The 13,416-nt window shown below is 40.4% G+C and overlaps 1 protein-coding gene across 2 annotated transcripts in view; it reads left to right on the forward strand.

Moving 5' to 3' along the window:
• The first annotated feature begins 226 nt into the window (after nt 1-226).
• LOC143320458 (ephrin type-A receptor 6-like) overlaps nt 227-13,416 on the forward strand; it is a 52,309-nt gene continuing 39,119 nt past the window's right edge. Inside the window, exons 1-2 of one of the 2 annotated variants that reach the window (XM_076730134.1) lie at nt 227-833; nt 8,826-8,890. In XM_076730134.1, coding sequence (XP_076586249.1) covers nt 755-833; nt 8,826-8,890 — 144 coding nt within the window. In that variant the 5' untranslated portion in view covers nt 227-754. The remainder of the gene's footprint in view (nt 834-8,825; nt 8,891-13,416) is intronic. The other variant, XM_076730125.1, reaches the window with a different exon arrangement.

Raw genomic sequence — 13,416 nt, forward strand, 5'->3', positions numbered from 1 at the left:
GACCCGCGCGTTTAACATGATGTAAAGTGAGAAATGAGGTGAAATCTCACCAAAAGACCAAGTTAGATTTGCAGGCGTGCGTGCTTGGCTCCGAAATATGTGGCTGAGGTATAAAAATCAGCTCCTCTGCCTGCGCCAGAGCAGAGAGAGAGAGAGAGAGAGAGAGAGAGAGAGAGAGAGAGAGAGAGAGAGAGAGAGAGAGAGAGACGCAGTGATACAGAGACACACTGAGGGATGCATTGGCTGAAAGTGAGGCGGGAGGTCCGGGGTTTCCCTTTTTCTTCTCCCTGCTTCTCTCTTTTCCCAAGATAAAAACAGTACAAGACAAACGCACTGACTTTACCCCAATTGCTCAAAGGGGAAGTGCGCTTTTGGACACTTTTGGGAGAGTCTGCACCTGCCGACGTGCGACGTGTCCGCGTCTCACGCTTCCAGACAACTCCTCCATTGATTTATTTTTAACTTGTTTCAGCTCAAGTCGCCGCGTTTCTGTGCGCAATGGCCGGTCGTTTATACCGTCTGTCTGCGCGTCTCCACATGGAGGGATTCGGGATGCTTGGCTGAATATAAATAAATAAATAAATGCATAAGAAATAAACAACTCCTGTGGATCCGAGAGTGACCTTCTGAGTCTGGATACTGGGACGATTTCAGTAGCCTCTTTCATGAAACCTCCTTACCTTCTCATTTTGGGGATCTATTTAGGAGTCTGCGCGACGCTTTAGTTCAGAGCGCACTTGTGTCTGACTCAACGATGTGGTCCGGTGGGAAATACTGTCTGTTCTTGTTCCTGCTTGAAAGTATCCTGTCGGACCCGGGAACCACAAACCAAGGTGAGTATATAACGAGCGTCACTGCGTCCGAGCTCAGACTTAGAATAAGGGTGGATGCGCCAAAACACACCATTTTAAAGTCTTTTCCAACAAAACTGATTCTCTGCTCGCCCCCATTACACATACTTGCAAAACAGGTAACTTAACGTTTTACAGCGCTTCTCACTCTCACTGTCTGCAATCATAAAATTATACCTATTCACACGTTACGGACTTTAACCAATTACGCATGTTAAAACAATTAATGCCTTCACTTATCCCACATGGGAGCCCTGATGAGTGCAGTGTTTTCACAGGTGATACCAGCCTTGTATTTTAGTATTAGCATTAATATTAGATAGTGATTGTTTCAATAACATAATTACATCTGGGTGCCAAATGTGTTTTACTGAACGTGTTTTGCTGTTTCCCTCCAATATTTTGTTTGTTGGTTCTCTTGGTTTCGAGAACGCAGTGGATCCATATATACAGAAAACACATAAACATGCATGTACAGCCTCAAAATGCTTGGAAATGGTTCAATTTTTTTAGCTGAAAACATGTCAGTCAAGCTGTTGTCCAAGATAAACTGACACTGTTTATCTAATGAAACACGTCTTTGACAGACTAGACATAGCAGTAATAATGTTTTGGGCTACTTTTTCCACCAACTCAAGTAGATTAGTTTGGCTTGGAATTGATCAATAAATATAAATTGCATGTATGGCCTCAAACAGGCATATAAATATTTCAAATTGGAGGCTGAACCAAGAGATCCGTCTTGGTTTCAGCAGGTTGTCTTACTGTATGGCTTCCAACACACACCTCTGAGAGAATCGCATGGCAGTGATGATAAGATTTTTGCAACTACTCTGTCAGATAAGTAGACAAATTTGTCTCTGAGTTTTACACAAAATACAAAGTTAAAGGCACATTTGCAGCCTCAAAATGTGTGCAAAATCATCAGTTTGCTGGTTGAACCACGAAATGTCAGTCTCTTTTTTTTTTGGCAGTGCCAATCATGTTTTAGTGACTTTGTCATTGTAAACATATCACTTTCCATCTGAATGTATCAAAGAATACATATTCATACATTTACCGTCGTGCATAAATGTTAATTTGTTGCTGAACCAAGAGACGTCACTCATGGTTATAGATCTACCTGCATTCCCAATCACTGATGCTGTATCTTGCAACGCACATCTTTGAAAGACTAAACATGGCAATGCCTTAGTAACTTTTTCATTCTTCTCTATCAGAACTTGGATTAACGTTACTGTGAAAAATCCACATTCAGACACATTTACAGCTTCAAATGCTTGCAGAAATCTTAACTTATTGGCTGTTTTCAGTGGATTTATCTGCACTCTTAACCACTGATACTGTACAACGTTACATATCTTTAAAAATCTAAACATGGCGAGGGGATCATGCTTTAGTAAATTCATATCTAGATTCTGTGTGCTGTTAGGCCTATGGACAGGAGCTCCATCAGCCAAATTATGTAGGAGGCTCTGACATTATACTTCACCTCCAAAATCTGAGTGCACAGAAACACTGCTGCAGCTATAGGGACCACAAAGTGTTACAGTGAATGTCAGCCTCTGGCATACTCTGTCAGCTATACTGGTGCTTTGAGTTGCCTAGTTCTGCCTCTCTGTATTCTATGATTCACACATTCATGGATGAAAATATAACAGGTCTTGGTCCATACAGTCCCATACGGATTGCTCACACACATTTGCGTTATGCTTTACTGTAAGAAACGTGAATTTTATCATGTTGGACCAGTGATTGACACTAAATATATTAGAATAATTTCCCACTTTTCAAAATTCACTTCCAGTCACATAGGCATTGTGTGCAGTTGCATGTGGTGGAGAAACACAGGACATAATGATGTTATCTCCCCTCGGTTGTACTCGTAAGTCAAATGGGTAAATGGTTGGCATAATGTAATCGCTTCTTGACATCTTCCACTTCACACATTTCCAGAGGTCAGTTTAATATTCCGTCTTGAATGTTTAATGTTTAGGATACACAATTTCAAAGATGACAGGAGCCCTTTCACTAGCCAAATGTCAAGTCTCCTTCACTTCATTTTTCTGTGTGTACTGTGTGTGTGTGTGTGTGTGTGTGTGTGTGTGTGCTCAGTTTTCCCCACAGGATGCCTGTCTGCCTGTGGTGGTGACAGGCTTGAAGAGGAGGGGTTGCACACAGGGGAAACTTGAGAAAAAAAAAAAAAAAAAGACAATGTGAGGAGTTTACCTTATAGTGAGAACAAGTTAATAAATGTTAGCCAGGAGACTTTTCTAAATGAACGTGAATCACTTGAGTATTTCCACTCAGACAAAGAGAGTGATCAAAGTGAGAAAGAAAGTGAGAGAGCTGAGACGCAGCCTTTATATAACATTATTTAGTATGAGTATTTCAGTTTTTTTAGCTGCTCAATGGTCAAAATGAAGGTCATTTGTGATAAATGATGTCAAAATAACAATTAATTCCCCCAAAGTTACCTTATGTGATGTCTTAATTTCGACCAATCTCTAACCTCGTGCCCCCTTCACTGGAAAATGTTTGAAACAGTTCATTTCAGACAGAAATAGATGAAAACTAGGCGATCGCCGATTGCAGACTGAAAAGACAACTGGCCACTGTCGCCAGTAAGCTAATTAAGCTAATGCTAGCACGGTGAGTAGTTTGACAACGCTGTGACTGGTTGACTTTTTGATGTTTCCGCCTGACTCAAAAGCAGGATCTTCTAAAAGGGATCACAAATATGCGCTTGATTGCTGCATGCATGATGGCGTGCTAAAAGCTAAGACTAAAACTATATGTCCAACTGGATATTTTGACTGGTCAACAGTCAAAAAAATCAAAACGCATTCAGTTCACAAGCAGGCAAATTCATCTGAGAACATATAACATTTTAACATGAGCATCTGAGAAGCTATAGGATGATAGCGTGATTTGATAAGCGGCTCACACATTTAGCAATTATCAAAACTATCAATGGCCAATTTTCACATCAATCAGCTGAGTAAACACTATTTTAAAAGGAGGGGTCTGACATCTCTCCAACCATTTCATCACAACAGTAGCATTCAGGAAAAAAACTGCACTGCACTTTAACACGAGGATGCAGCATCATCTGTGTCACGATTAGGTGAATTAGATGCTGCTGTCAACTTTTATCATCATCTCATGTCGAAAATAATGATTCTTTCTCTCCCAATGGCTCTCTGAAACCACACCTTGGAAACTGCAAAAAAAAATAATAATAAATAAATAAATACAAGGGCCCTTACAGAAATGCCTGTCTCTGGGGGATCTCAGCCAAGGGCTTGTCTACTTGAAGGATGAGGACTTGAGGATTTCAGCTTAATGTCTATCTTTTGAGGAGGGAAGATATATATAAAAGTTTTCCCATTCTGCTCAAGCCCAGGTTTTAGTCAGGTGTCACCCACAGAAATACATAGCAATTTTCTGAAAACCACTGTTCGATAAAGGCTGTGTGCTGAGCCTGCCACTGAAGACATCTGTGTAATGTGTTATTGTACAGTCGGTGGGTGAAGCTTTTAATAGTAAAATCACACTTTTGGTACCACTGAACTAAGTCCATGCACCTGCTGGAAACCACACAGGATTTGTTGTATTTACCACGAGTGGTGGGAATCATAGGTCAGATGATACCCGTCTAAGATGAAAACCTGTCCTCAAAGGAATAGTTTGACACTTGAGGAAATAATCTTATTCGTATTCATACACCACTTTTACACCAAAATTTGTTCTTGGTTGTCAGTGGGTTTTTAGTCCAGTGCGAAAGAGGCTGAGAGTTCAGCGGGAACATTGAGGCACTCTCATGTCTGTACAGTAAATATGAAGCTGGACCCAGGAGATGATTAGCTGAGCTTAGCATAAAAACTGGCAGCAGGAGCAACAGCTAGTCTGGGTCTCTGCCCACCAGTCACCTCTAGAGCTCACTAATTGTATCTTGTCTAATTGATCTGTACACAAACATAAATGTAAAAAGAGAGAGGTTGTGGTTTTACAGAGAGAGACCACAAGTGGGGAGACGGCCAAACTGTCAAATCATCAACTTGAGGGCAGATAAAGAAAACTGGACAGAAAAGGACGAAAGGGCAAAGAGCCTGATGGAGGAAGTGAAGACAAGAATGATGAAGGAAAAGAGCTTTCCAGTGTGACCGGTCTATCGGTCTGATTGCTGTGGAACGTTTCAAACAGGTGTTTTTGGAGCATTACACAACTTTCCCAGTCTGTTGTTGCTCCTGTCCAAACTCATTTGAAATGTGTTGGTGCATCAAATTCAGAATAAGCATAGTCGAGTCGATCACAGTTTTAGATTTAAAAAAAAAAAATGCAATTTAACTCTGTGGCGTGACACAGGAGGCTGAGGAGAAGTTTAAGAGTCTTTATGTGAAAAAACGTACAAAGACATAAAAAACAGGCAAGCAAAGAAAGCAAGGTCAAAGCAAAATCCAATAAACACAGACTAGTTAAAAAAAAAGAGAGAGAGATCAAGATCAGAGGAAATGCAGATAAAACAAGACAGGAAGCTAAGACACATGGCACAAAGACAGTCTGGCAGAGAGCGAGTGGAGGTTGACCAGTATATATTCCATGGAGCTAATGAGGGGATGGGAAACAGGTGAGTGAGGAGGGGGAGCAGGTGAAGTGATTCTATTGGATGAGGTGCTGGCAGGTGGAACATCGATAACCAAGCAACCAACCATAATGAATAAACAGACTAAGATGCAAAACATGACCAAAAAAATTAAATATATGTCTTGGGTCTGTTTTCAACTGAAGGATTAGCAAGTTATCACATTCTGTTTTATTTCTTTTGGGATTTTTGGAATCGGGGTTGTACAATTCTGTATTGATTTGGAGTCACTGGGTCACATGACATGGACGCCATTGAAAAAATAATGAATTTTCCATAAAAATATGAAATATTGATATAAAACAGCAGCGAAGATATTTAAAAAAGAAGTGTTTGTGCAGTGCAGTAATACTCCTCCAAACAGTAACTGTCCGATCATAGTTTAAAAACTGCAACTAGGCACCAGCAGGCCTGTCAAGCATTACTCCATATGTTGATGTGTCGCGCATGAGGCTGGAAGAAGAGCAACACTCTGCATCCTAAGAGTTTGGAGTTTGGAGGGTGGCGTCTTTTTGTAATTTAAAATGATCTGCCAAACGCCGGCGCTCAAAAAAACGGATTTTGAGGTTTGACATCCAGTCCTTTTTACTTCTGTAAGCTAAGCTAAACGAGTTTTCACTACACACATTCTTTTGCCTCATGAATAATGCCAATTAATTGATTACTTTGATCTTGCATAAACTGTGAACGTGTCATTCCCTTGTTGCCTCCACAGTCGATTGTCGTAACATGCACATGCATCAGAGCAGTTGCATTAGATAGACAGGGAAACCCCTGGCAGCCTTTCATTCAGTTCAGATCAGTTCAAAGAGTCTAAGTTTAGTCAACCACAACCTTTGTTGCCCCGTTTGGTAAAACTAGGCCTGAACAAGCACTGCTAATGAGATTAATAGCTCTCATTTACAGCCAAGTTATCACACCATGATTGTTTCTGTGTTTCAGTGAGCTTTTCTAAAAGCTACTGATTTGGTCAGTGACACTAATGATTCAATATGCTCATTTCAGTTTGAGGATTCAGTGTTAAAGGTTTGCTCGTTCACACATTGAACACCTCACCCTGCAATACTGGTGTGTCAGTAATCAACTCTAGCAATTTACTGCTATTTGGACGATTTGTACTCATTTACTTTCTAGAATGTGATAATTTCCATGTGGTCAGGAAAATTTAGAAAGGACAGTTGCAGATTATTATGCATCCAGACACAATACCCAGACAAGAGTAATGTGATTTAGCCTCCTGATAAATACTCGACAGCATATGTGTGTGTGTGTGTGTGTGTGTGTGTGTGTGTGTGTGTGTGTGTGTGTGTGTGCGTGCGCTTTAAGTGAGAAAATCTGTGTATCAAATTTAGCATTGTGGTCTTGGGTCATCTGTTATTTCCTGGCTCCAAAGGTAGCTGCAGGAATGTAATTATTTTATGACTACATTACTGCGTATGTATGTTTGTGTGTATGCGCGTGTGCACGTGTGTGTGCGTGTGTTTGTGTGTCAGACAGACAGTGAAGGTAGTTGGTGGAAAAAGTTTGCTGCTGCCAAACATGGTATGGAACATTGCTCATGATCATGAAAGACTGCTTTTCTAATTTAGTCAAAAATCAATATCTCTCAGTCTCTCTCGGTCTGTCTCTCAGTTTCCCTCCCTCACTCTCTCCATGTCCTCCTTTTGAATGGAGGCAAGGCCATCTTATTATAATTCAGCCCTTAATTACCAGCAGGGGATCAAGGCTAAATGAAGTCTCTGTAAATACTGAAGCGGTTCATTTAGTCTCACCAAAGTGTATCTTCTCCAGTTATCTAACTTGTTCTCAAAACAGTAGCAACCCCATTAAATTAGTCAAGATTTGGCAAAGTCCGCTGTACACTGGAGTGACAGGTCGTCTAAGGATGTGACTCTTTGGTCTATAATGTCGACCACTGAAGTGGGACTCACTTTATTGATAGAGATTGTAATTAACTGGCTGTGTGGAGACAAAGGAAATTGCACATTCATCATATCAAATTGGCTCAGGGGGGCTTAGCAAGGGCCAGATAATGACTCTTTTCATGCCTGAGCCGTGACCAGAGTGCAGACAGCTTGAGATTGTTACACTTGTATGTAGACAACGTTGTCATGGGCGCACACAAAGGAAGACAGTTGTTAGCAGGCTCACGCCAAAACTCCATCAGAGAGGCTGTGTATCACAACTTGCATGAGGTGCAGAGGTGATGTTGTTTAAGTTGGAAAACCAGGCGAAAAAAATTCAGACATAATGGTCTTTTGCATCACGAGGTGCATCACTTATTTTCCACTAACGCACAATAGACTGGACAAAATGAGCAATGCCCCAAGTCTGACATGTCGGCCATTGTTGGGCTGATATTATGCAAAATGCATACTGTTGGTGCAAAGTATGATTGAAGTGAGCGTGAGCGTCCCTCGTCATGAAATCGTGAGATCCATCTGTTTTGATCTCTCATCCATCTATATGTCACACACAAAACTGTTGAGATGTTGAACATGTGTTTTTTTCGGGGAAATGACCTCTCCACTCTGTCCATACATTGTTCTACGTAGCACCAATGCAGATGCTGTTTTTAGTTCTCACTCTCTACCACATCTCTGCATGTCAGCTGTGGTTTGGTTGCAGGTTGTGGTCCACACTGTTATGTATCTCCTCACTGCACACAGTTACACACTTGTTCTGCATTGCATTCAGTGTGGGTGTAATTCCTGAGGATACTGGGCTGTTATCAAGTCACATCATCATTTGGTTGAAGGGAGAACTTCAGTTCACTCCAAACAATGTGATACTGTCACTGATTGGGTTGTCACCACTCATAAAGTATGGCACGCTGACTGGTTCAAATGAATTTTAATGAAGCCATATTTTCTTTGGTCAAATATTTAAAGTTTCCATAGTCTGTCCCCTTTATTCATCTTTGGCTTATCTTTGATGTCATGTAGCACAGAAAACTCCTGACCTCTGCGAAGGAGAGTACTAATCTTCCAGACTTCACCTAGACGGAGGGCGGATCTGTGTCAGTGTTGCTGTTTTCCTGGACTTTCCTAAGAGCTGTTATTTCATAGGTGGTTGAATCTGATAAGGGCTTTACAGTTCCGTCAGCTCCTCATTGACAGCTTGATAACTATTGTCTACTCTCTTCCTATTTTGTCACCTCCATTTCTCTTCTTTTTAAATTCACTGTCCAACCTCTCTCGCATTCTCCCTCTCTTCCCCTTCCTGCTCTCTCCTGTCACTCTTTGCGCTTGCACTGTCGTTCTTTCACTCTTCCAATTTTTCTCCTCCATTTTACACGACTTTCTTTTTCACCACCCCGCTCTCTCTAGTGGTTCTGTTGGACACTACGACAGTGCTAGGAGAACTGGACTGGAAGACATATCCTGTCAATGGGGTGAGTCACATTAGCATTTCTAAAAATAAAAATATTCACTGTTAAGCACCTTGCCATCATTTACTTGTTTTGTAGAGCATACCTCAGACCGAACAGACCTGACACACTATCCTTTCTTTCCAAAACTAAACTATCAAGCCAGAGTAGTCATTGTTTTTCTTTCTTGCACTGATGTCAGATACAGACAGGACCCTGGGTCTCAAAAATAATCCAGACAGCAGGTGACATATTTTACCTGCCAAGCCTCCTGACAGTAGGTGGATCAATGTGTCATCCAGTTTCTGCATGTCTGTAAGGTTAAAACTGGGCTAAATGTGGTTGAAAAGTGAACATTTCTTCAAGATGTCTAGGTTACATTAAAGTTTTTCAGTGCTATACTAAATGTAGTACCTGTGTCACACTGAAATATGGCTCAGTCATAAAAGTCACATGGAATGGATTATTATGTGCATGTAGAATAAGTGCAGCATACGACCTCGCCAACACAAAGCTGAAAGCACCAAGCACAGCACAGCGGGGAGTGAGGAGCAATATGAACTCCACCCCCGAGGGGAAGCTAGACTCAGAGCCTAGAGGTGGATGCTGGGGTGGAGGCGGGGCTTCTGAAATGCTGTATGAACAGTGGCAGCGGTAACAGCAAGTGACAGCATAGCTTTCAGGTGAGCGGTGTGGCAGCAAAACACAGAGTAAAGCACTGATGGCTGAGACGCACCACCACATGTAAAGGGTGTGTTGGATGCAAGATGACTGACTCACCTAGCTCGCAGGTGCCGCTTCAATTAATGAAAAGCTGTTTGATATGTAACCTCAACATCTAAAAAAATTCATTTTTCAGCCACATTTGATCTTGTTTTAATCTAGATGAGATAGGTTTTCACCTGCACAGGTCTGGGCAACTTCAAGCTAAAATGTTGGTTGGAAAAGTTTTGGGATATAATGAGCTGTTGTTATACTTGAAAGCATTATGATGTAACTTGTGTACTCAAACGCAGGAGCAAATGGAGCTGCCATTTCTGGAAGCAGCTTTTCAAAATCACACTGGAAGTATCATGTTTGTACTGGTCCTTGTTCCAGAAACCCAGATACATCATTATCTTGGCTTTGACAAACCCAGGATATGTGATCCTGCTTTCTCAAAGAGAAACAGGGATACTGAGGCATGTAAACACCCTGTCCAATTTCAGGATTTCTGATGGCTGTCTGAGCATGCACGCCTTTGACTGGACTGACAGAGTAATTAGCCAGAGAAACAAACAATGAGATGATTAACAATACCATGGTTTACGTGTTGCTACAGGTAATAACTTGACACCAGACTGATACACTGAATTTTACCCTCATGCTATATCTCTGGCAATGCAAAGTCAGTTCTAGGACACAGTTCCAGTGGTGGCAGTAACCAAACGTACCTCAAAATTGTACCTGAGCATGTCCATCCTCTGTCCCTTACGCATCCACTCCACTACATTCAGAGGGAAATATTATAGTTTCTGCTCTAGGACAGTAATTTGTTGCAAGTTACAGATTAATTCTTCATTAAAAACATATGATCATCTTATGCAATGCACATGTTAAGATTGGCTTCCAATCAGCTGGTTTGTGACCTTTTACAAAAAAAAACAGTGTTTGGTTGGGCCCTTTCAGATGTCTGTGAGCCAATAGAAGTTCCACCACAGAGACATTTTCCACTAAACTTTTCAGATGGTTTCATTTGAATAACAATTTGAGGACCAAAGGGGTAAATTTATTTCGTATTATTCACAAACAAGCAAAGATTAGATAAGAGTCTGAAAAATGACTACAGATGTGTGTGGCAGAACTTGGTGTTTTGTTCCTCTCTGTCCCAATAATCATTTTATCTCAGATTTATTTGGCCTGACTGTTTCTACACTAGATAAGGCAGCTCCATCTCAACCAGCTACAAGAGGAAAAAGCTGCTTACACATTATTGCATCAGTATTAAAAATCTAAAAATGTCACATATTATAATGTATCAACCATAGGGATTATTTTACTGCAGAAAAAGTGTGTTGAACTTGGAGTACTTTTACACTGTTGTACTGGTACTTTTAATTAAGTAAAGTATCTGCTTAAGTGGGTTTATCCAGAACAGCTGAGATAACTCACAAAACAGACACAAGAGATTGAGGAGTTGATTGCAAACATCCACAGACAGCAAACAGTGATCAGACACGCTGATCATGTTCTAATCATGTGATCTGGGATATGAATAAACAGGTTGCCTATATAAACATATCCTGACACTGATTAAGGACAAGATAGACTCATAACAACTGTGTGCATGTAAACACCCTTCAGGACTGGATTTCCACTAGTTTTTGTAATGAGATGAACAAAGCAGCAGGTATCAGGTCATGGCTCATAGCAGCTTTTAATTTGAGTACTAAGGGTCATTAATACATACAAGTTTACTTAATAAACTTGCATAATGTTACTGCTATTTAAATTTCAAGTTCTTCTTCCCACTTAACTTCACTCTATCACGAATGACTCACACTTAACCTCAAAAAAAATATGAGTTAGAATCACACAAACAACACTCAGAGTTCAGTCAGACCATCTTTGAAACATTGAAACATGAAGGCAGAATAAATCTAAAACAATAGACTCTGGTTGCCTCCTATGGTGTTTTTTTTTTCTTTTATAGATCACATACAACAATGTTTATGTGCAGTGAATGCAGATTTGATCAAGCCTATAAATTATCTAGAGATTAAACTAATTTAATTGTATCATATAATTCTTGCAGGGCTAAGCCCGAAGGCGAAGTGCTGTAGATTTCATTCTTATAAATGGGACTGAGCAACAATAATTTTTCCATGATGTTGTGTCTAATTCGGGACACGAGGTGGTAGCGGGACTGTTTGTGCTTTCGGGCTATTATTAAAAGTGTAATAAATCCTTTGGAGCAAAACCAATAAATAGAAACAAAATACTGAGATATTTTCATGGCCAAATACCAATATTGAAACAGCTTCTCCTCCCTCGCACACAGCCCAAGCAGGTTTTTTGCTATGGGGAGCAACAACGCCATTAATTGGTTGAACAAAAACACAGCGCCACCACCCAGATTCACATCAAATCAATAATTCATCACAGCTACAGAGATTTAATGATATTTTCATAACACCTCACTCTCTCTCTTCCCTTTAGTCTGACACTGACAAATTGTCTTGCTTTAATCAAAACCTCACACCTCTTAGCCAAGTTGAGTGCCTCCACCATTGTACTTAATACACCAGTATCTGTCTGTACAATATAGGTGGGTGTGTATATGAGTGTGTGTGTGTGTGTGTGTGTGTGTGTGTGTGTGTGTGTGTGTGTGTGTGAGTTTTTTTAATGGCCTGAAGTCTTTTTCACCACATGAAACATTGATACTCTTTTCTCCTCAAAGGGAATTCCACATTATTATTTTCTGCCTGTTATACACACAAATTCTGCCTGGTGTGTTATGTAATGTTAAGTGATTTTTCCAACCATATACATTTTGTTCTCCTTGGAGTTTAAATGTCACTTAAGCCGATTTTAGTAGCCAGTATTCAGCTATGATGAAGTAGCCAAGATTCTGATTCTATATTTCATTTGTTGACCTCAACTGTGGTCGAATAAAAGGCAGAGCAGTGTCTAAGCCACTCTCTTCCGTTGAGAATATCATGAAAGTCAATATTTTTTTGGCCATTTATACTGGTAACACTTGGGACCCCCTTCCATGGTAAAAGCACACTGAGTGACTGATGTGCTCCGTGTGTTAAATGTGTCTCTGGCCGGTGGGTCTCATGTGGTGATACTGGTTTATTTGTTTTCATATGTGGCTACTCTGATTTAAGTTGATACTGATTGGTGTTGCTGCTGAGCTTTTTCTTTGCTCAAGCCGATAGAAGTGTGTGGGTGTTTGTTTATCTCTATGTGTGAATAATGTGGTTATGAATGAATGAACACCCAGTCCCCTGGAGACACCACGTTTTTAAGATTCCAGTTGGATACTATTGCCATGCAAAGGGTGTATTACATTTATCAAAGGGCTTTGTTTTTCAAAATGACCACAATGACTGAAAAGAGGGCAGACGTTTACTTCATCTTCATGTGGTCTTATTAATGTAGCTTTATACGGTACTAGATGTCTTTTTAAAGCTCTAGTGCTGGTGTCCTGCAGGCAGATAGTGGGTGGTTATCATTACTGAAAACAAATGTGTTTAAGGAATTTTCTTGAGCACCCAACAATCACACGACTACACAATTAATGTGGCTCTTTTGTAGTAGTTGTAGCTAGTATTGTTGAGCTTGATCCACTGCCTTTGTGGCTACAGTTTAGATACTGATGACCCAAAACCCCATCCACCTACAATGATGAAAAATGCTCAGATGTATTGTGTCTCACATATTTTGTGCACTATCAGTATGTGAGTAGGATTTATTAAAATGGTTAAAAGGTTGTGGTCAAATGCAAAAATTCTACTGATGGGTCTAAGTGTTCGGCATTAAATTGTTAAATTAGCATTCAATTA

The sequence above is a fragment of the Chaetodon auriga genome, chromosome 1 (assembly GCF_051107435.1).
Source record: "Chaetodon auriga isolate fChaAug3 chromosome 1, fChaAug3.hap1, whole genome shotgun sequence".
Classification (NCBI taxonomy): domain Eukaryota; kingdom Metazoa; phylum Chordata; class Actinopteri; order Chaetodontiformes; family Chaetodontidae; genus Chaetodon; species Chaetodon auriga.